Source organism: Drosophila grimshawi, unplaced genomic scaffold (genome assembly GCF_018153295.1).
Source record: "Drosophila grimshawi isolate 15287-2541.00 unplaced genomic scaffold, ASM1815329v1 contig_848, whole genome shotgun sequence".
In the NCBI taxonomy this organism is placed as follows: Eukaryota; Metazoa; Arthropoda; class Insecta; order Diptera; family Drosophilidae; genus Drosophila; species Drosophila grimshawi.
In genome coordinates, this window is record NW_025063692.1 from 17383346 (window position 1) to 17407176 (window position 23831).

Below are 23831 nucleotides of genomic sequence, written 5' to 3' on the forward strand. Positions count from 1 at the left end.
TGTCATAAATTCATATAACTGTAGCGTTGTTTGTTTGTTGACTGCGCCACTTATTGTGCCATTGATTTTTGTGAGGGTAATGAATAATTTCTTTGATATTCCATAAATACATAAATCGCACCGTCTTGCTTCAAATGAAATCCCGGGTCCCGATAAGCCAAGAACTAACTCAAAACAAATTAATTTTTTATTGCGAATTTGTATAGAAAAATTGTGGGCCAAATGATTGCGCTAAATTATGAAATATTCAATACATTCAAACATATTATTACTGTACATTACACGTAATGGAAATTTAGCTAAGCACATTTTGCTAATCGCGCTCATTATTCGCTAACGCTAACGCTATTTTGGCGCAGTACAGTCGAACCTCGCTACAGTGAAGTCGCACAGAACATGCAAATCATTTGCAACTTTCTTTGTACTTGATTGAACACAATTCTATAGCAACGTTCGACTGTATAACAAATTTATATTTGACTAAAATTTGGCTTAAAGGCAAAAAAAAAAAAAAAATTATATATATGTATATATGTATATCCAAACGAAAGTACATGAACTTATTTTCCAATATCAGGGAGCAAAACGGTCGGTCAAGGAAGTCGGGGGAATGTCCGGGTATACTAATCCTAAATCTCTACGCTGTCTATGGAGGACACTCCAAGAAGTGAATTCACTTGGCCTTCGCAGCAGCAGCATTTGCCAGCGTTCGAGATTTGCGCTTTTTCAACTTGGTCTTCACCTTGCGCACCAGGCTGACCGTGTCCAGGGAGAAGCCTGTCGTTGATTTGTTCGCCTGCAGCGCGTTCGCATTGCGATATTGCAGAATGTTGTCGGCGGCACCGTTGCAGCTGCCCTTGATAATCAGTCCGGCATTGTGCGTGTGTGTGTGCCCCATATGACCATGGGTGTGGCTGTGGGTGTGGGCGTGGGCATGTCGTATTCGCCTGGAGACGCCAGCAGCGCCAACGGGTGCCGCATGATTAACCGTTGATTGCTGTACGGCTGTGACGACAATGCCACCAGTCTTAAACTTGCTAGTTGTGCGTTGCATGCCACTTGCCGTGGCAGAGACGGAGCCAGCATGATGATGCTGCTGATGATGGTCGCTGCTCTTGTAGATCAAGCGCTGCATCTGTGTCATCTGATGATTGGCATTGGCATTGGCATTTGTTGTATTTGTATTGGCATTGGCTAGTGTGGCACCACCACCAGCGCTGGCATGCGTCCGAGAGAATCGCGTCACCAGCTGAGTCGTCTCGGCAATCTTAATCATGCTCGACTTGCGCTTACCCTTGCCGCTCACACTAGATATATTCACGTGGACGACATCGTTGCCGCCGCCGCCGCCAACGGTTTTCACATTTTTTTTTGGCTTACAGCCACGCATCAGAATCTGCGGCGGCTCCTGTGCATCCAGCTTACCGCTGTTGCCGCCCATCAGTCGTGCATTCGATGTCTGCATTTTGCTCTTGTGCTCCTGCTGCCACATTAGCAGCTTTTGCGAGCAGGCACTAAAGAAAGAGAAATGAAGAAAAGAATTAAAGTCGAGCTAATCCAATTCGATCGAAGCACATATATATATATATATGTTCCCATATGAACAATCGTTCTGAGCTGACTTGTCAGCAGTTTTATATTTGATAATTTCGACTTTTGGCCGTGTTTGAGTTGGAGAAGTTTGACGTTGACGTTGACCTACTTGAACAAATCCACCTGCTCCAATTTGCGTGACCTGCGTGGCGCACCCATATAGGCGGGTGGCAATGTGGCTGAAACTGTCGACGTTGTTGCTCCTGCACCTGCACCGATACCAACACCTGCTGCCGTTGTTGCTAACGGATCCTTGTTGCTGCCGGCAAACATGTTGCGAGTTTGTGCACCGCCAGCGTTGCGAAGCGCTGCTGCCGCCGCTGCAGTTGCCATTACGCTTGCCACATGGGCATGGGTCTGGGATTGATGACCCTTGTACCAAGCAAGCGGTCTGCCATCATTGTCACCGTTGGCACCCGTCCAAATCTTTTTCTTCAGCGACAATTTCAGATGCAGATCATCGGCATTGGCATATCGCTGCTGGCCAAGTGGTATAAAGTTGCTCGGCACACTGCTGCAGGGTAGTCATTAGCCAAAATTAGTCAAACTAATCTATAGTCTATAGTTGTGGGCATGACTTACCGTCGTGGTGGCGCCTTCTGGATCTTCACGGACGGCTTGGCATCGTTAATATAGAAATTGGGCCTGGCATGTCCGCTATCCTGGTTGAGATTATGCCAGGAGTAAGTACGTCGGGCGCCAGTGGCATTGCTCTGGCTATGCAGCTGAAGGCCTCCCTGCTGCTCGGGCGCTGTCCGTGGCGTCAGCTTGTAAACTTCCAGCTTTTTAACACCGCCGCCAGCGCTACTCTTCGAGGGCGTGGTCACAATCAATTCGGGCGGCATATGTGCCTGCTTGGGCTTCTGCACCACCATATCGCCAATTTCCTCGATATATCGCCGCTGCAGCTCACTCTGGAGCAAGGTGTGACGCAGTGGAGCCACCGCTCCAAACGCCACGTTGCCTGTGGGCAGCAGCTCCTCGTCGTCTGTGGAGAAATGCAAATCAGAGCCCGGATCTGTCGTGGGCAAATCAAGTGCGGTGCGCACCACTTCGCCACGCTTCTTCAGTGGCTTACTGCGAACCCGTTGACGCCGATTCTAAACAAGAGAAAGGATTTCAAAATATTTTACAAATATTTTAAATATATATATAAATATATATATATAACTCTTCAGACTTTGCTATCAGACCAGAACCTTACCCATTTATTGGCAGGTTAAACTAATTACGAATTTCTGTACTATTTTTATACTCTTTTATGGAAGGTATGAAAGCATTTTGGCTTATTGCGATAATCGCACAACGATAAACTATAAAATCTTAAAGCTAGAATCAGCGAATTTGGTTATTATTTCTGATTTACGACGTCATTCGACTATCGGCATCGACCACGCTACTTCCCCTGGGAGTGGTAGGAAAATTTCTTGGTCGCCAAAGGCCAAAGTCTGCCGCAATTTTAGAAATTGGGCTATCCAATTTGAAAAACATATTTAAGACTATTCAATGGCCGAGACACAGCCACAAGAAAGTTACTTGCTACCTGTAATAATCAGAGTATTCCGTAGTCAATAATGCCCGACTCCAACCCACTCACTTGTTTGCAAGAGCAGGTTGCTGTTGCTTAAAAGTTGTGGATTGGAACTGTATTCTAAGTGTCTAATCCATGCAAGCCGAAGAGCACTCTTCGATTGTGTTTTGTGTGTGTGTGTGGTGCACTGTGCATCTTGTGTCTAGCTACCTTCTTGCTGCGAAAAATAAAAATGCGTCGATTGGCCAGCCAAAGTCGCAAATTGCGATTGATGCGCGTCTTGCGGTTGAATGCACGCGTTTTGCTATTTTCTGTGGGCATGTGCTTCTTTTTTGGCCTTTGACGCTTGCGGGTTTGGGTTGCATGCTGCTTCTTTGGTTTGGTGGACTGATTGGTCTCCGTCGTGCTGGCATCTGTCAATACATCCGAAGACTGGGATCCATTGCTGCCATTGGAACAATCTGAGGCCGGCAACTTTGTTGTGATCTGTGTGTATTGGCGTGTCTCGCTACTTGCTAGCTTCGCATTGAGACTGTCGCTGGGTGAACGGGGTCCAGTGGCACCGGCAGTCGTACGCTTTGTACCGGTCACCTTGCCATCCAAATCATGACGACGACGCTTCAGGCGCGCCAGTGCCTTGAACTTACGCTGGAGCACCGGTGAAAAGTAGATTTGGTCCAAGACATGCATCACCTTGTGCATGCGACGCACTCGAAACTACAGGTGAAGTGTATGAGGTGGGTGGTTTGGGGTGCGCTTTTGCTGGACGGACTACAAATAATATCTACATTGACCACTTGACCACTTACCTTCCGAATCTCGTGCATGACCTCGGGCGAACTGGGCGGTGCACGTATTGGCGCACAGCAAGGACCTTCCAGATCTGAGGCAGTAATCGAATGTTTGCCCTCGTTATCGGAACTGGAACTGCAGTTGCCTTCGTCGCTACGTTGCAAAAGTATTACAAGCATATTATGAGTTATTTTGGGTGAACAATTTGGAGAGAAGTGGTGTTAATGTAGTAGTGGGTAGTAACAGTCAGAAAGTCGAAAGCTTCAAAACATTGCTCACTGTACTTTCCATTTATGGTCTAAGTGAAAGTGAGTTAATCCAATTGTTCAACATTTCAGCCAACCTAAAAATGTGTATTAATTTATCTGTAAGATGTTTTTCGATCAAGCAAGAAAATAAAAAGAAATGTGTGCAATTTGAAGAAAAAACACTCGAAACGTGCAAAGTTTTTAGCATTCCTTTTTATATCTAACTTAAAAGAACAAATATCTTTAAGCTTTAAAGTATGCACCAAGAAATTTCTAAACAACGTCGATCCATTCCCATTAAATGCTATGTTATATACCAATTAAATGTTATTGACATATTAATCATTATAATAATGTTCTTGGCTTATATAATATATATAAAAATAACAACGTCCAGTTTATACATACGGCAGAATTTATGACAAACATCTTATTTGTCGAACAGATGCTCACAACAAATTAATAATTGTATATGCATTAAAACTAAACAACTAAAAATAAAATCTATATATATTTGAAAATACAGGCACACACAGACAAATACATACACACACACACACACATACATACATACATACATACATATGTCATATGTCTTAATTTATGTTATGTACTGTAATGGAATGGATGGTTGTCGGGTTAGTTGGATAAATCCTACCTGGAGTAATCCGAAAGCGGTATGTTTAATGGTTCATCAGCGCTAGATCCTTCGCGCATCAGTCTTTCGATTATTTTGGAGCGTAGTCTTTCCTGTTGTTTGAGTAAATTTAAAATCTATTTTTAATGTTAATGCATTAGGATTAGTGAACTTTAACAAATTATGCCGAACAAAAAGAATATTATTATTGAAATGAATTAAGTGTGTTAATATATAAAAGTTGGCAAAGCTGGTTGAAAACATATAAAAATCATGTAAACAATAATAGCCACTAACTACGACAATTGTTTTTATTCAGTCAAATATTATACAGTGTACTGCATGTTGTCAAAGGCGAGCTACAAAACGTACTACTTAAGTAATAATAATAATAATAATAATAATAAAATAATAAAAAGAATATTAACGACAATTACTCATGTGCCTTACGGTGCTCTGTTGCCTGTGCTTATTGCTAAACATACATTATATATTAAACATATATACATACATATATCGCATGTATGTATGTATATACAAATATACACATGTATTTTTGTAGTGAAACAAATTTGTTAGAATTTAGATATATCGATTTAATACATTTAGTGCTGATGACTATTAAACTAGGACGTTTTAGAAAGAAGAAAAAAAATGAGAAAACCAGCGATTAGCGATAGAGAGCATTTAAATTCAGAACTTTGGCAACAATACACATATGATATATAGATGTATATTTGAAATCTCTGCTTAGCGTAGTCTCCATTCACCATTCTTAATTTTGTATTATGTATTTTATATGGGGAGTAATCGGCACAACAGCAGCACACAACAACAATTTACAAATATACCCAAACATTCAGTAAAAAGCGATTTGCTGGCGGTTTTTGTGTAGGGATGGTTGCCTGTCTGTCTGTCTGTCTGTCTGTCTGTCTGTCTGTCTGTCCGTTTGTATGCGAGCGTGTATTTGCAAATGTGTGTTTATGTGTGTTATGTGAGTGAAGGAACACAATTCTTAGGATACACTTTTCTCCACAGAACGTTTCACTTTCAATTTATCGCTTAGTATACATCCCTGATCGGCCATTTTTTGTAATTTTAATGCTTTCTGTTCGCGTTTCTCGCGTTTTCTTATCTTTTTAATTTGCTTAAATAGTTTAGCATGTCGCTTTACTTTGTTCGGGTTTTCATCACAATAGTCCAATAACGTCTCACAAAATGCGCGTCCCATGTGCTCATAATCCTGCAAAATCCCAGTTAAAACACTGCTCTCGTGCCATCTAAATGTTGAAAATATTACCTGTGTGTTGAAGTGGGTGCCTTTGCGCGAGCCGAGCACAGATCCGCCAAAGGATGCCTCAATCGTGTAGCTATTCGTGATGCCCAGCATCCAAACAACAATGCGTCCAGTGCCTTCCTTGCTCCTCTGTATCTTAAACTTACAGCTTTCGAAGGAGAACTATCACAAAATGTCACAAAAAAATATGCATAAAAATCAATTAAACAGATGAGTGCATAGTGGTGGGACATAGACAAAACACACCCGATCGGCACTGTTCTTGTGCAGCATCAATGGGAAGACCTGCTCCGTGAGCCTCTTCTCCGGATTACGCTTGTTCTCACAACCATATATGAATATGTTATGCTTGCGTGAATGTGCGTGCATATCACAATACATGGCCACACCACATTCTTCAATCAGTCTGGAATTTTGAGTTGAATTTGTAGATCTCTTGATTGGGACTACGACTACGACTACGACTACGACTACGACTATATTTATCGAGCGGCCTACCTTCTAATCATGGCTTTTGTATACCAAATTGATGGATATGTCTCTCGTATGACAGTTCGATATTGACGATTCAGGTCCTTGCCAGTTAGCGAGTTGCGTGTGTTGCCGACAATGACTCCATCCGGATTTAGCATCGGCACCAGTTTAAAGATAAATTTGTGACGCAGTCGCTTCGCAACTGTCGTATCGCCCGTTATAAAGTCCATCAGACCCTTCATCATCCACGACGATGGCGTTTCGCTGGGATGCACGCGTGCCGATACCACAATTGATTTCTTACGCTGTCAGTTCATGGAGCACAAATGCAATTATAAAATTAGATCGATTTAAGTTTGGTAATATTTAAAAATTCTCTTAGATCGATTTTTAAAAGAAAAATTCTGATATATATTAGAAGCAAGGTTATAGCGATGTTACCAGTGTTTTGTCAAACTTTTTAACTGTGTACGGTTAGGTATTGATTTACCTTGAACAGTGGTACAATACAAAAGTTTGAAACAATATGTGAGAACATTCAAGTCGGACGTAACTCAATGCGAAATACTCTGATATCAATGCAATATCAGCTAATTACAGGTGGCCAGAAACATCTTGCATTTGAGCAAAAGAGATATATAAAAACTTGGCAATTATAATGATAGATATAGAGATACAAATGGGTCGACTACAAGCCTTTCCATGATGTTACGTTGAACCTGAACAAACTAAAAACTGGCAAAAGGCGAACAATGAAGTTGTTCAAAAGTATATAACAGGCAGAAGGACGCATCTTCGATCCCATAATCTGCATATATTCTTGACTAGCTTTAACACATGAGTTGAACTAGCCATGTCAGTCTGTATGAATATCTTATCTGATGTCTGAGAACTAAATACATCAAATGTGGAATATAGGTTATCGTATACCAGCTTGAACACAGACAGTGTTTAAGTATTTACACGTGTAAGTGAGACGATTTTTATCTTATCTAATCATCATATTATTTTTTTAAGTTACTTAGAATTGTTGTGCAATTTTTGCAGTTTTTAAAGAACTCGCGCTGCTAAAATTGTTAAACTAAAAACAAAAAATATAAGGTAAGCTAATAAATTAAATTCAATTGCAAGAATGCTATAAAACGAGAACGTTAACTGAAACTTGAACTCTGTAAGCGAATATAGAATTCGTTTAGAGTTTCAACCGATTGAGATTTACTTGTTTTATGAGTGAAACGACTTTAACTTACACGCATGTTGTCCTCGTTGCTGGATGGCGCCGTGACTGTCAGATAATAGACATTATTGCCAGCTAGTGTGCGGCAGAGAAGGCGAAGTTTGCAAAATTTTGATTTGACGGGATGACGCTGTATCTCCATGAGATAATCCTGCAATCAAACGGATCATAATTATAATGGTTGACAATGGAATGAGCGAATTTTGATCTTTACCTGCAAATCGCTGTAGGTGTACGGATAGCTATGGGCAAAATACACTGTATCATCGTCATGGTCGAACTCAATGGTGAAAGTCAGTGTGTAGCTTGAGTTATCCTCGTCCTCTTCATTGGCATTGTTGCTGCTGCTTTCAAATGGTATATGTGGGATATATATGATGTTGAGCGCATGCTGATAAATGTGTACACTTACTCGTCATCGTTGCGGTAGTATGATATGTTATTGCCACATCTCCGCCAGCCCTCGTTCTTCTCTTTGGCACCCAGTGTGGAGTACATGACCGGTCGCATGCCATCGTTATAAAGACTATCCGACTTAACCAGATTGACAATGGAGAAACGATAGAGCATGTTGCGGCGAGTGCGACGAACGCGAAAATAGAACCACTGCTTGGAACGGCTGGTGTAGAGGTCGGGTCGCAAATAGAGCTCATAGTAGGTGGGTGTGATCTGCACAGCCTTCGCCAGATTGCCGGACTCAAAGCGCGACTCAAACTCCAGGCTATCGTACTCCTCGGCGTTCATGGGATGGCAGTTGGTCACAAATTTGGCACCGCCCACCGCCGAGCGACTAAACTGCATTTGTGATGGATCATTGGGAAGAGATGGAGATTGAAAAGATGTCTTCTCATTAATAATTATCTCTGGACAGGGCCTCGCATTGGGCATTTCATAGGTGCTCGTATTGGTGCCCGTATTGGTGCTCGTATTGGTGCTACTGGTACCCGAATGAGTAACCCCAACTTCAAAGCTTGACGCTTGCAACAACGCTTCAGTGCCTCGACGGCGATTCCTTGCAACAGCTGCCACCGCTGCCGCCATGCTCACACAAGGCAATGCCAATGTTTTTTTATCATCGTTTGTTGCTGCTGTGACGGTTGTATTTAATTCTACTTATATAAAAACAAAAGTAAAACAAATTCTCTTTCTCAATGTGGAATTAGATGTCTGCACGAGCGAAATCTTCTGAATCTGTAGCTTGATCACTGGTCACAAGTAAGGAGTGTGCAAAAAATAATGATTACAAATACAAAAAAAAAAAAAAATAATAAAAAAATGTAAGTTCGAGTTTCCATTTCTGAAACATACTTCATTTGTGTAATATTAAAACGGAAATGCAGATATTGATGTGGAAACGCCCTTATTGGGTATACATAAGCATAAATTGCTTGTCGCGTAGACTTCTTGTTATGTTATTAACTTGTCTGACCATCTAGCTAGATTAGTGCCGGCCAAGCCAAGCTTTTGATCGAGCTTTCACATGTACACGAGAAAGCTTTTTTGTGCTTTCATGCGCTACGCTTGCATTTAGAATGGAGAGCTTTTTATTGCTCAGCACACATACACACTATTGTAATTGGCCGAAACTAAAATATGGCAAATGCACACAGTGATTTCGACTCGTGCTGATCTCTAATTAACACTTTCATTGTTCATTACATGTGGCAAGCCTCAACAGGCTCTCATCTCCCACTAGCGTATCCGTATCTGATACGGACCCAGAGCTGGTAGCTGGACGCTTGTCAGCGCCACCGGTCAGACGATCAATTGGTAGTTCACCCTTTGTTGCCGTGTCACCATCCACACTGCTCTTTTTATGGTAGGATTGGTGTGGACCACTTTCTAGAGCCACCTCCAAACGCGTTATGTTCGTTTTGGGTAGTTTGATTGGGGAAACGGCATATTTTATATTTTGTACCTTGCTTGAGGTGGAGCTGCCGGCGAATGTTGAGGGTTTCTCGTCGTGCTCGATAATCTTCTCAATTATTGCTTTCGATACCTTCTTGCCAAACTGACTGAGCACGTAGTGGGGCGAGGCCGGCTTGTACTCGGTGCTATTGTTCTTCCAAATATCATCAATTTCGCTGGCATCCTTACTGGTTGACTTGCTGTCTCCTTTGCTGCCGTCCGAATCATTGATGGGAATTGCAAATCGTTTCTTCTTGGCATCGATAAGACTTTGGATGGCTAATCTCTCAATCGCCTCTTTTCCTTCCCCACTCGTATCGCAGTCATCGTCGTCGTCGTCATCATCATCATCATCATCGTCATCGTCCTGAGAGTTGCTCGTGGAGCGATCATCCAGACTATTTATGATCTTAGAAATTCTATTCATCTGGCCTTTTCCACCAGCATGTTGATTCACCCTGCGATTGATGGGTACAATATCATTTCTAGAGTCCGAAGAGTCATCCGAATCCTCGCTGGACTTGTCCTCTGTCTTGGCTTTGGTATTTGTCTTTTCCTGTTAGGTTGTTGAAAGTCAATTTAATTAGCTTGCCGCCCAAATGCCCCAAAAACCTTATCGCTGCCCTCCCAACTCTGTTGTGTGTGTGTGTGTGTGACTGTGCCGACAGTGCATGCTTTAAAGTATCACAAGAAATATTGATGATGATTGCGATGATGATGATGAGTACTCACATAGTTAACAGCACTTATGGGACAATAGGTAAAGACAACGATGCCATTCTCCTCACCAACTGGACGCGGCTTCAGCTCATTGCCCGTTGGCACATTTAGCGGTTCAGGCTGCGCCGGCACATAGGGAATGTGTATAATACGATCCCCAATCACCTAAAAAGTGAAATACACAATTTGAATTCAGTTCACTCAGAACGTATGTACATATGTCAGTTATAAAGAACTAAGAGAACATTCATCTTCATATGTATTTACATATGTCCAAAAGAGATTCGAAATCGATATTTATCGAATGACGAGAGGAGGGACTGACTAGTAGATGATACCCTGTACCCAGTTACCAACACACATTTGAAGATTAGATGCCTAATAATCTCCTGAGATTTAAATCACGAAAGAACGATTATAACGGATATATATAAGCATTTATCGATTTTATCTGCTAACATCAAGAATTTTATTCGAAGTTTGTTATCTTACGCTTTTCTACGTTACACTCAAAATTGTTTATAGTTCAAATTGAATTCAAATTCAGTTTTAAACTGAATGTTCCACAATAGTGTACATATATTGTTTTAGAAAGGGTGACGACCATCTTGCTACTACAACTAAAAATACTTCTTTCGTCAAATTTAAATTTATTATTTTATTTTAAAATTTAAAAGAACTGTACAATTTAGGTACATATTTGCATATACGTATGCGGATAAATGTGATCACCAATATGTCAATGACTTTTTCAATCCTGGTTAAAGAGACTGAAGCGTTCATGCTTATAATTGATATAACGGCATAGAATATTGCATGTGACCTATATATATTAAATATTTATTTACTTAGTCGCCAAGCAAAAACTTTCTAAGAAAACCTGTAAGCTAAGAGCCAAAAAAAAAAAAAAAACAAAAAAAAAATACATATCAGAGGAAACAAAAGTTTCCAATAACGACACCCGACACGTTGGGGCAATTTGATATGCCTACCCCGAGACAAGAGACAACGAATGGGAGGACAATGCTGCTTTATCGAAAAGTTATCTCTTCCCACCTACTCAGAGCGTTTCGAATATGCAAATGTACACAAACATATGGGCATACACTGTGAGCAACTCACCTGGCATTCTACCGGCCATCTGGGGGCCTGCTGTGAGCAGTCATTGTCCTTGTCCTTAGGCAGTGCGAATAGATCGCGTGGTTCCTTTAATCGTGCAATTGGTCTTAATGTTTTTTCATCCGTGTTAACAACCAATTGATTTGTTTTCAGACCCTTCGATAGGAAACTGCCAAGGAAGCCTGCTAAAATAGAGATTAAAATTAAACTTACATGTATTTAAATATACAATAAGCATTCTCGTAGGAATAAATAATGTACACTCGAACTCATAAATTGCCCAAATGCATCAAAGCATTTTATCTGCAACTTTCAACTTCGTTTAGGTTGATTTCTTTCAGTGTACTCTGACTTGGTACCTTTGAACAACAAAAATCATAAAAAGGGTATTAAAAAAATATTGCGCAAATATCTGGTAAGGAACAGAAGGAGACATCGATTTTTGCGCTTGAGCTTGACTCACTGAAGTTAGTTTTTATTTTTTATATATATCGTAATTATTTACGTAGCGTATTTCGACGAATTTTTGTCTATTTCATATAGAGCCAGATGTGTGCTATTTGAAACGGAAGAATAACCGCCCAAAACTCACGTAACTTCGTATTTATTCAAACAATTCATGCGAATGACGCCGCACAACCAATGCCTAAAGATAATCAACAAGTAAGAATGCAACATACAAAATTTGAACCTTCTGAAATACATAATTTATCTGAGCTAACAACCAAGGCAGAGGATAGGAAATTTTTCAAATTCTACGGTCTTTCTTATGACTGAAAAATGATGCGATCATTTCGAAAGTTAAAGGTTTGAAGCTGTGTAATACATTTAGCCATGTCTTTCTTAATAATTAATTAAATATTTCTAGCTTGAGACAAAGTAGAATTTATGTAGTTGCAATATTCAGCTTTATAGTACTATTCCAAGTATTTTTCAGAATGTTGACGTTGCGCTGTGCGCTAGAAAGCAATAAAAAAATACTTCGATTAATGGGTTAATTGGATTAAGCAGTTTGACTGTCGCCACGAAGAGCTCTAGCAAATAAATAAACAAATTGATAAATTCATGTTAATGGTCCAAATTTTTTTGGATTTTCGATTAGAAGTTATCGAATTTTGGTATACATTGCGGAGCCGGTCGAAACGGATGCATATATAAATTTATATAATATACACAAATATCTGTATGTCATTGGAATATCTATCGAAATTTGGGCTAATGTACATACACATGAGAGACTAGTTGTTTTCGAAAAATAAAAAGATTGATTATCCCATTGCGGCAAGTGCGAGTGCGAGTGCGAGTGTGTTTATGGTCTTAACATGTTGACAAACACTGGATCAAAATCTACTAAATCATTAGCATTAGCCAGCATATATCTGCGTGGGCATTTCTACTTTGGCATCCCGACAATAATTTTCATTTTTCTTTCTCGTTATCCCCAAGTGGCTTACCAGCTGAATTCTAGCACAAAAAACAAAAAACGTTTGCAGTTGAAAAATGTAACAAATGGCAAACGGCAAACGGCAAACGGCAAAACAAATGCAACTGTTTGTTGCCCAAAATTCTGATAAACACAAAAGAGACGAGAACCGCTACAATTTTGAAACGATATGTATGGCCGAAAGTCTTTATGCCCACGTTAAAGACGCGAAACGGATTTTTGTTGTTTTTAAATTTTGTTCAAAACAAAAATCAACTAAAAAGAAACAGAACAAAAAGAGACACTTCGTAGGTGGCACTTCGTAAATCGAGTTGCTATATATCGGCTGATTTGATTTGTTATTATTGTCGTCGGGCGACGTTGCTGGTTGCGCGTTTTGTTGTTGACTAAAACCGAAAATCGAGTGAATGAATGTGAATGTATGAATATGTTGAATCTTTTCACGCCACAACGTCGACGTCGACGTCAATACATGCAGCTCACCGCTTGCCACTTGGCGTCTCAGCTCCTGCCCCGGCCTTCCCCCTTCCTGACCACTTCGTTCGTGCCGCAGCCATGGGCTAAGAAAACGAGAGGCGTCGGCGACGACAGTGGCAGCAAATATTATTTATGGCGATGACAGAGATAGAAATACCGCAACTGCAAAGCTTTCACTTCGCACTTGCTCTTGCCAAACTTGCACATTTGGCTAGTTGTGGGCGAGCTTTGACACTAACGCGGCAAACATTGCGAAGCTTTTGGCTCGCACTTGAACTTAAAAAGAGGCATTGAAACTAGAATGCGATGCACAGATCTCAGCTGAATGCAGAGAAAGTGTGCTTCAATTTCAAGAGGAGCTAAAATGCAGACAACATCAGGTTGATCATCATATTAAAAAAAAAAATAAAATAAATAAAAGAAGCAAAACAAAAAAAATATCGCGTAAATATTGGTAAATACTATATACGCATTTTGTGCTTGGATATGACTGAAAAATATTCAAATTGTTTAATTCACACACAAACCACGTTGACTTAAATTATAATTACATTCAACTGCAACTGACACGAATTTATTCGCCTTTGTTAAATAGCATGTTTATATATGTTGGCCAAAAACATAAAAATATGTATAAAGATTCATTAAACTGCAATCATCTGTTCGGAATATAAAATAATACAACACATGGACAATAAACTGTGTCGATCTAAAGATGTCAGTTTGTCCGTCAGTCAGACGTCTGAACGACCGCGTCGATCTCAAGCAAAAGATAAATACAGCATATTCAAACGAATGAGTCCCCCGACAGGGAGATACCCTGTAGGCAACAGCTGCGCTCCTGCTCTTTTAAGCACCACTCAAATACAAATTTTCTACTAGTTTTTTCACTATTTAAAATCTTTCGATAAAATATCGATATTTATCTAGTATTCTGGAGACGCTATTGTAAAAAAAGAAAAACGCTGTCAATATATATGTTGAAAATTTAGATTTATTCGGATATTGGTGCTCCCCATTAAGAAGTCTCTGAGGTAGACAGACAGACAGACACACCGACGGAAATTGGTACAGGGTATGCAGAAACTAGGTCGAGCGTAGACTTCTGTCCGCCACTGTGTTTGGAAATTTCAAAATTGTAAAAATAAAAACGTTTTCACAAAGTTGCATATTCATAAGAGCAGAGTCGACATAGGCAATTTTATTTATATCATTTTGGGAAAAGACATTGCATTTCGGATGAGTTACATTTCAAAAGATAGAGCTGCTCACAGTGCCGCATTAGCCCATTTAAAATTGTGTGTTTTATTTTGGGAGTTGTAAATATCTATCCGAATATTAAGTATACGGTTTTGAAACGCTCCCATAAAATATGATTGGTTACAGCGCCAAGAAATAAGTAAAACCAAAGAGACAACGCTTTAATTGAGAAAATCTTTTAATCACAGTCTGTCTCCCTCTATCTCACTCACTCTGTCTCTCTCTCTCTCTCTCTCACTCTCTATATATCTTGGATGCATTGAATTCATGAATTAAATTGTTGTATGTTTAAATGCGCAGGCGACTAATTGCAATGGCATATGCAAGAATCAATGACATGATCTTTTTTGTCGGTGTGTCTATCAAATACTTGAACAATCCGTATTACTTAAAGCATTTTGTTTACAAAATTGGCGAAACATTCGGTCAATGCCTTGCAAGGTGTTCAAATTCCAAATAAATATATAGATTCGAAATACGGCGCATTTAAGTTCTTTGTTTGTTCAAGCATTTTCAAGCCATTTCTAAATGGCTATCAACTTTATCGAATATTGTATGCCATTCACATATACATTGTATGTTCAATGACTAACCCAACAATGGCAAATAAAAGGCTTTGCCGTCCGCAGTGCTTTAATATAATAATATTGGTACAGAGTTCAAGAACATGAAACAATTTGGGTCAGTTGGGTTATCCTATCTTGCTAGCAAGCTAGATGGGTCTCAATTCTGCTTAGCATTTGTCGGCTAATGAATATTTAATATACAGACAGACATTTAGTTAAGCGAAATAACAATCGACATCAATTTAGTAATTGTGTTAATAGCATTGTTTGCCGTTGTCATAACAGCGAGAACAGAATGGTGCAATGTCGAAAACATATCTCAACTTGACTTAACCCTAATTCCCTGCATCTTTATCTTGATCTTTTTATTTTAGCGCAGTTTTTGCCGTCTAGGACATAATCAACGACTAAATGTGAATCATCAACCAACCACATCGAGCACGGTGCCTAATCAGTTTTCCTAGAACAACGACTTTGTAAACTGCTACACTGGGAATACATTGATTATTATCCGGTACAGTTTCCAACAAAAGCAGCAATTATATCGTGGTACCCTTAGACAATCAATTCCTAGAGCCAAAATCAAAAGAACCATTAGATAATTAAATGTGAGTATATATATATATATATATTAAGATTTCTCTCTTTCTATTAGTCTATGAATTATATTTTGTAAGGCTAAAATAAAAAATGTAAACTGTTAATATGAAAACAGCAATTTTGCTCAACAATTTTCATTTGCTAAAAATGATTTTTAAAATTCCATTTTTTAAAATTAACAGTTTTCAAAAACTTTTAATAATAAGATTAATTATGTTACCCAAAGCAAAAAAATCTGGAGAAATGAAATTTGCTCCGATCTACTTGGACACTTATAGATCCAACCATTAATCAAGGTTTCACACAAAAGAACCCGCACAGCCAAAACAAATGCTGTTTAATTAATGGAAAGAAAGCCCAACTGCACTTGTTGCGCTCGACAAATGCGATAAAAGTAGAGACCATTACAGATACGATATATGAAAACAATCCTTAAATGAGCAATATCTTTGGTCCTAAAACTGTTTGCGACAAACTATGACTTGTGTTAAAAAATCTTCCATAAAAATGATAAAACACAACAAGATTATTCTCAAAGCTATTAATAATTGATTATAGAGTTGAATAAATAAAAACGTGCTTCACTTATTTTTTAAAATAAATCACCATGGTTCAACGATGGATGGGGAAACTAAACTAATAATAAAGTAAAACCTGGTCATTAAACGTAATTCATACACAATTATTGAAGTTCACACACTTAATTAGCATCGAAGCTACTCGTATGTAGTACTTATATGCATGTGTGCATGTATGTAAATATGTGTTTATTAGATACATTTTACCTCCACTGGAAGTTGTTAGTGTGCAGACGGGAAACAGCTGGGCCTGCAGAAACTGCACGCGACCACCGCCGAATCCATTGAAGTCCATCATACACTAGCTGCGCCTGAAACACCCTGTTCCGACTTGTGGTGCTTCTCTTTGACTTTGTTGGTCAGATCATATTAAATGTGAGTCACTGTACAACAAAAAATAAATAAATAAATAAAACGTCGAATGCTGCTGCACGGTTGCCACTTCATTCATATTATTATTATTATTATTATCATTATTATTAATATTATTTGTATTATTATGATTATTATTATTTTGAGCAGTTGAGTGTGGCAAAGGCAGCTCCGTTTAAACTCCGTTTTGGCTCCGCTTGGCTTATGCAATAGCCTCTAACTCATTTTCACAGCGCGCTTATTAGCAACATTTTATGCGGCGTTTCGTCGCGTTGTACAAAATCAACTGAGCCGCTCTGAGCCGTTGACGTCGCACTCGAGCCCAAACTGTTATAAACAAATAAACAAAACTAGTCGCTAGTCGCTATCGCTGTCCGTAATGCCAAGAGGAACGCTGCAAGGTAGTCCTGCCATGAATTCAACTCACGCTCAAATTCAAACAATGCCAAATAAAATGCAACCACCCTTGGATACGGCAACGGGTTGTGTCAAAGACTACAAAACTACATAAAAAAAAAATCAACAAATAAAATTCACATTTGTCTGACCCGATCAGTAGGCCAAAAGAAAAAGCAGCGTCAATTGATACTATCAATTAATTAGTCACAAATGTTTTTGTATTTTTTATGATGGAACGTGCGACTGTGCGGTGCTTGTTATACCCTGTACGCCGTACAACAATGGGTATAACGAACTGGAGCCAATTATCAATTAATAAATGTATTTGTATATTCTAAATGGGTGCAGTTTAAAAACAGTTCTTGAATGCCAAACGCATATTATGTTTATCGATAGCAGCGATTACTTTCTAAAAAATCGATTTTCATATGAAATATCCACAATTTCAAAAAGATATATGTATTGTTATACGGGAAAATATACCTTAGCATTATGTTGATTATGAACAGAACTTGAATGAAGACAGCAAATGTTGCAAACCCATGGGTTATAAAGGGTAAATCACTGACGCGATCTATCCACAACGAGCAAGATCTATCTTGTTTCTGCTATCGCAGTTGATTCTTTTGTTGTTGCTGCTGTTGCTCTTGTTGGACACATACCAAACAGGTGTCATGAAATTTGTCAGCGTCAGGCAAGCGTCCCAGCATCGCATTATGTCACCAAGAGCAGGCGGCAATGATCTTGATCACAATATTTATGTGTTTTCTATTTTGGCAAGTCGCCGTGACTCTCAAGGTAACACGAAAATCCCGTCCACTATCCTCCCTCACTCATTCACTAACCGGCCCGACACTGATTAGATGTTGCCCCATGCATTTATTCAGACTATACAACCGTATTTTTAACACAAAATACTTATAAATGTAAATTGCAATTAAAACATTTGTTCACGATATTTTATACAATGCGGCTGAATTTTCTACTCGCTACCCCATGCAAATTGGTCAAATTTTACCAATTTACAATTTATATTCACAAAACTTGCCACGATGCCAAAGATTAGAAGAACAACAAAAACCACAATGTATACATACATACATAGATTTTGTTATTCGAACAATGTCTTTAATATTTTGTGCGCCTTGGCAAACGTGAATCGTGAATGAAAACCCCATCTTTAGTAAGAGGTCCAACCATTTTGTAAAAGTTAATGACTTACGCAAGAAATCACAAAAATACCAGACAGAAATGCTAGAATTCGACTCACCCTTCGCGTAGTCAGCCAACCTCAGCGAGCATTCCAAGTCGTTGCATTGGAAATTGGCGCTGAGTGCATTGTTGGAACTGGTGTCGACATCTGGGGCAGCAACAACGATTTTCGGACTGTTACTCGTAGCATCATAATCACTAAACGCAGAGCTTGAGCCGAGCGATACGTTGTCAGTAAGTAACGGGGACGATGGTAATGCCATCAATCTGGGATTTCGGGCATTGTGCAAGAGCAGGCGGCGTCTAGTGGCTTCTATGGATGCAATTTCCACTGTTGTGAGACAAATCTGACGGTTTCCATGTCCAATCTGTGCCATCGACAAGCAGCTAAACCCTGCTGCTGCTGCTGCTGCTCGACTCTGGGCCAGCGGCTGAGTCGTGGACGTTGGCGTTACGGATACTGATGTTACCTGCATGCTCAACAGGCTGGGGCATACAGAAAACAGAAACTATAACGCGTCGTTGTTGATATTGTTGATTTCGTGTTTATATCAAATATTTATTGGCGTTTTATATTTCTGATATTTAGCACTTGCTTCAATCGAAAGAAGAAACCGACAAACAAAAACGGAAAAAAAAAAACGACGAACTAAATTGTTGGTTGTGGCTGCCACATGCGTCGCTTTATGAAACACCAACGCCGACAGTCAGGGAGCACTTGGCTGCCAGCGACAGACTCGTGTCTGAAGCAACTGACAGACTGCTTGAATTTGGCCTAGTGGCGATGGCTTTCTGTTGCAGAGTTACAAAGTAAAAACCACGGTATTAAAATTATTGCCTGCTCTGCCCTGCCTACTCCCAAACTTTTGCCGATTCTGTGCAAGGCACCGCAAAAAAAATGGTTGTTTTTCTTTATTTGTATACCCTCTATTTATACATATCCAAAACAAAAAAACAGGTAAATGGGGTAGAGTTACATGTTGGCATGTAACAGGCAGAAGCTAAAATTTGCCACAAAAAAAAATATATATATATTTATATGTATACGTTAGATATGTATATACAAATGTGTATCCTAACAACCTATAGTCTTTACGGGATGAACGCAAAAGTATATTAAAAGTATAAGCTGGCTCAAAGTATTACTATAAGCTCTGCTTACCAGCAAATCTGTTTTAAATGAATCGTACAAATAACTTTGGTGCATCGTGTTCCCAACAAAGGGAACAGACAGAAGTAGACATCTGCGAACCCAAAAGGAAGCTAAACTGAGTCGATCTGCTTATTGTAACCGAATTATAACCCCCAAATCGATATTCTCAGTATCCAACGTTTTTTAAAACCCGAAAACATTTAAAAGCTTGACAAGGTAATTTTGAATATAAGATGCACAGAGTATTTGACACTTTGGAACGACTTCAAGAATATTAATGAAAAAAAAAAAGAAGAATTTTTTTGGTGTGCGGAAAGATATTTAATTTTTCCATCCATATGCGATACTTATTTGCAAGTATTTCTTTTGTCTATATTCTGTATTCAGTATATTTGAGCTCAGGTTCCAGGGTAACAAGCAGCTCAATAGCTTTTGACTTGATCATTCTTCATTTCGCATAGATGCGAAGGAGACCACCCCCAAAAGGGAGCCTCAACTAAATTGAAGGACGCCTGGTCGCTATTGTGATTAACATAAATTGCGCACGACATGAGTCAAACACAGCGTGAACATGTATGTGTAATATGAAAAGAGCGAATAGAGCAAAGAGAGCATTACTCCACACTCTCTGTGAACTTTGAGCATTTTGTTTTTGAAATTTGAAAAGTTGTATTCGTCGTAATTCGTGGTACTCGTCAGTAAGCTCGACTGCTCGCTCTGCAATTACCGTTTAAGTCGCTGGTTCAATAATTGCAGAAGCCGCTTGGCATCTTGGGTGGGTTTGGCCCATGGGTGCACACAGAGAAAAACTCGGTTCGAAATGCAAGTGAAAGTACGCATGAAATCTCTACTGTTTTGTTATTATATTTTTGCTATTTCATTTATGTTGAAGCTACGAAATTCCTCAAATTTTCGTGTTTTTGCTTTCATTTGCCATCCCTTTGTCAATGCTCTAAGTGAAACAATTTTAAAAATGACATTTTAATACCCTGTACGCGGTAAATACGGGAATATTACATGCAGATGGATGATCTATGACCCCATCAGGTATCCATAAATATATGCAGATGTGATCGAGACGGCGAGCTGTTGAATCGATTAAAAGCGTATCTCTCTTCTGGTTGAGACTATTTCGAGGGACTATGTATGTAATTTGTTTTGCTGTCCAAGTGGCATATACGCGCTTTGTTTTGCGAAATATTGAAATACAAGCTATAGACAAAAATAGTTCAAATTGCTTTGGCGTCGTTCAACAAAATTGCTTACATACATATATATATATATCGTTTCGATGCTAAAATGTTCTTTTAATTATTCAGTCGACCAATTAAACAGCTTATTTCGAACGAAAATCATATGCTAAGCCAAAAAATATATATATATATATACATATACAATTTAACAAATGACTTTCTGCAATTATGAAATGATCTCTACATATAACCGTTTGTTTTGCCGACTGACTGACTGTCTGACTGATTGGCGATAAACGCAAAGCCAAAACCGTAAAAGCTAACGAACAGAATTGTTCACAGCAGATTCGTTAATAAAGCATATACATATATATATATATATATATATATCGGATAGGACTAAGTCAGTGCAATATTTAGTATTTGTTTTCCATTGTACGATGTCCGCTTCTAGAGATCATGCTAAACATTGTTTTAAATCGATCGTTCTCAAGAAACTGAACACATTCCAGAATCAACAAATTTATAGCTGTGATTGGAATTTGTTTTGGGATTGGATCAATTTGCAATCAAAAGTAGCTACAATAAGCCCATACCAATAAATAATAATAATTATATACCAGTTTCTCAGAAAATAAAAACGAAAGTTCTGCGAACAGCTTAGCTCATGAATTATTTCTATCATTCATCAGTCAATCAGTTAACACCGACAAATGTAATAATAAAATGTTGCTCAGAACGAATTCTACAGAAAATTATTTAAGGTAATTTTGGTAATTTTGGCGCGTGCCCGCCTTCAGTATACATTTCATTAACATATGCAAGCCAAATGCCACCAGCAAATTATTGTTGCCCACATTCATATTTATGCAAACGACGAAGAAATAAAAACTAAGCCAACACGCTTCAATTAATTTGGCTTACATTGTCATTTTTACTTAATAATATATATAAATATCTATATGTATATATATATATATATATATATATATATCTGGCGCCAAAGACAAAGAAATGAAATAAAAGTACATTTTACTCGTAGTTTGTTGATGCCTTTTTCTTTCAGTAACAAGTTGAATTTTCAAATTTTTAACAATATGCGATAAATACATTGTACATTTGTATATCATTCCCGACCCTACGTTATCAGATTAATCGAATTTTAAACTATATAAATTTTTAAATACTTAAAAATGTTCCAGTAAGCATAATCGACTTGGAGTTGTCCAATACCAATCTATCTATGAAGTACAGTCACATTACTTAAATATATGCAACTTAAAAGATATCCATTAAAATTAATTTAAAATTGTAATATTTAGAGATATCATAAAAGCCAGAAAAAATTAATGGGCTGGCAAATTTCCGGTTTTTAATGTGTGTAATAAACTCTTTCATTTATTTTGGTTTGGGACTAAAAGCAACGGAGCTGAACATTGCCGTTAAGTGTATATTAAGATCTTTAAAGCACGTAACTATAGCTTTAAAAATGTGTTCGATATGTGGTGCTATCGATCGGCAATTATCGATGCTATCGATTTCCGGCGTTGGATCCAAATTTCAGCACTTTATCTGAAGCGTGGCTACGAGAATCTGTTTGTATTTCAAGGGAGGAAGAAATACAATTGTCATTGTGTGTGTTTGGATGCAGGGCATCTCACAGTCAGACACTCTCGAATATCGAATATCCTCTTGCAGTTTCAGTTTCAGATAACAACATTTAGCTAGGCTACAAAATTATTTGCATGCTGTTCTTTGTTGTTGTTTGGTTGTCATATTTCTTTACAAATTGGCTACGTCTCTCTGTGTGCTTTTTGTGCCTGTCATTTGCTGTTATGCTGAATGGTTTTGTGTATTTATAGATGCGGCCCGCTTCCTTTACCCTGTCAGCTGTATTGAGGCGCGCCCAAGCCAAGCCAAGCCAAGCCAAGCCAGGCCAAGCCAAGTCAAGACAATGACAGGGGGCGGGCATGCGATGGCCAACAACCCACAACATGTGATTTGTTATTGATATGCATTTAGAACCAGTGCCCAAAATACAACACAAAATATTAAATAATGGAGCTGGCGTTATTTTTGGGCAAACTTTTGGCATTAGTCGACGTCAACCGTCAAAATCAAATCAAAACGAACCATAAGCCTGGATTAAATAGGCATTGCCTGATGGATATATTTAGATAAATGCGATTGGGCTGCAACCCAATTAGCGCAGTGTAAACAGTCAAGATTGGTTCAATTTAGCAACGGCCAATGAGTATCTATATATAGATAGATAATTGATAGTTTTAGGCACTTTCGACTTACCATCGCACTGCTTCTGATGCTGCGTCTCAATGTTGGCATGCGCTGAACTCGCCACCCAATTGTCCCTGACGGACTTCTGCATTGTTGCGCTGATCCGGCTCGTTGTCCACGATGTCAACCTAACTTAACCTTACCGATAATACACCTCCTGTATTTCGTTGCTGGACGAGTGCAAAATGTTTTTGGAAACGCTTTCCGCACAAATTTTGTTCAATATTGAAATGCGTCTTTAGAACAATTCGATTTTCAAAAAAAATATGCTATATGTCTTGATATGTACTAAAACGATATTAACAAGCCAACCAAATGAACATGCATGGCACACTTCATGATTTATTTAGCAATTATGACACATGACAGATAGAAATAATAATACAAATGTTAACATGTCATCCTAAATTAGTATAGATTTAAGTGTTTCGCCGATGTAGAGATGATTTTGTTAGGCAGCAGGACCATATCGACTACTTGGATTCCATGAAACCCTGCTCAGATTCATTTTCTGGAGGATTTTCTGTCAAATAACCTGTTGCTTGCCAATCGAAAGCTGACGACAGAGTCTGCTTGTGCTTATCGTGTAATTTGTATCTTATTCCAATTCTACATACAACTCCATCAGGTATTCATATACATATGTATGTATGTACATGCATATATTACATACATTTGTATGTGCAAATAAATTTGTTCAGTTAAAGTTCAAAGTTCAATGCTTTG

At 38.7% G+C, this 23831-nt stretch overlaps 2 protein-coding genes across 10 annotated transcripts in view; one reads left to right on the plus strand and one right to left on the minus strand.

Moving 5' to 3' along the window:
- Positions 1-23831, plus strand: part of LOC6565045 (glutamine-dependent NAD(+) synthetase) — a 28134-nt gene that overhangs the window by 285 nt on the left and 4018 nt on the right. The window contains exons 2-3 of one of the 3 annotated variants that reach the window (XM_032738345.2): positions 12100-12219; positions 15678-15911. The gene's annotated coding sequence lies outside the window, so the exon portion shown is untranslated. The remainder of the gene's footprint in view (positions 1-12099; positions 12220-15677; positions 15912-23831) is intronic. The other 2 variants (XM_001991629.3, XM_032738346.2) reach the window with 2 other exon arrangements.
- On the minus strand, positions 180-23304 carry LOC6565046 (cytosolic carboxypeptidase Nna1). 7 transcript variants are annotated; one of them, XM_032738344.2, is made up of 17 exons: positions 18523-18955; positions 11560-11741; positions 10450-10602; positions 9469-10273; positions 8222-8897; positions 8024-8156; positions 7823-7960; positions 6597-6877; positions 6345-6504; positions 6102-6260; positions 5850-6044; positions 4823-4938; positions 3934-4069; positions 3335-3841; positions 2176-2693; positions 1703-2107; positions 180-1514 (listed from the first exon to the last, which is right to left on the minus strand). In XM_032738344.2, the coding sequence occupies exons 1-17, from the start codon at positions 18938-18940 to the stop codon at positions 674-676; spliced, it is 5823 nt and encodes a 1940-aa protein (XP_032594235.1). In that variant the 5' UTR covers positions 18941-18955; the 3' UTR covers positions 180-673. The 7 variants fall into 7 exon arrangements, with proteins under 7 accessions (XP_032594235.1, XP_032594231.1, XP_032594232.1 ...); XM_032738340.2 differs by lacking the exons at positions 180-1514; positions 1703-2107; positions 2176-2693; ... (1 more) ...; positions 3934-4069; positions 4823-4938 and having other exon boundaries at positions 5357-6044; positions 11560-11738; XM_032738341.2 differs by lacking the exons at positions 180-1514; positions 1703-2107; positions 2176-2693; ... (1 more) ...; positions 3934-4069; positions 4823-4938 and having other exon boundaries at positions 5357-6044; positions 8222-8894.

Excerpts from the sequence above, each read along its gene's own strand:
- LOC6565046 (XM_032738344.2), bottom strand. The coding sequence starts at position 18,940 with ATGCAGGTAACATCAGTATCCGTAACGCCAACGTCCACGACTCAGCCG. Across the intron at positions 8,898-9,468 it reads CCTGTTGAGGCTTGCCACAT|CAGCAACAAACGATGATAAA; the intron begins GTAATGAACAAT and ends CAACCGTCACAG. Across the intron at positions 2,694-3,334 it reads TTATTTTTCGCAGCAAGAAG|AATCGGCGTCAACGGGTTCG; the intron begins GTAGCTAGACAC and ends TCTCTTGTTTAG.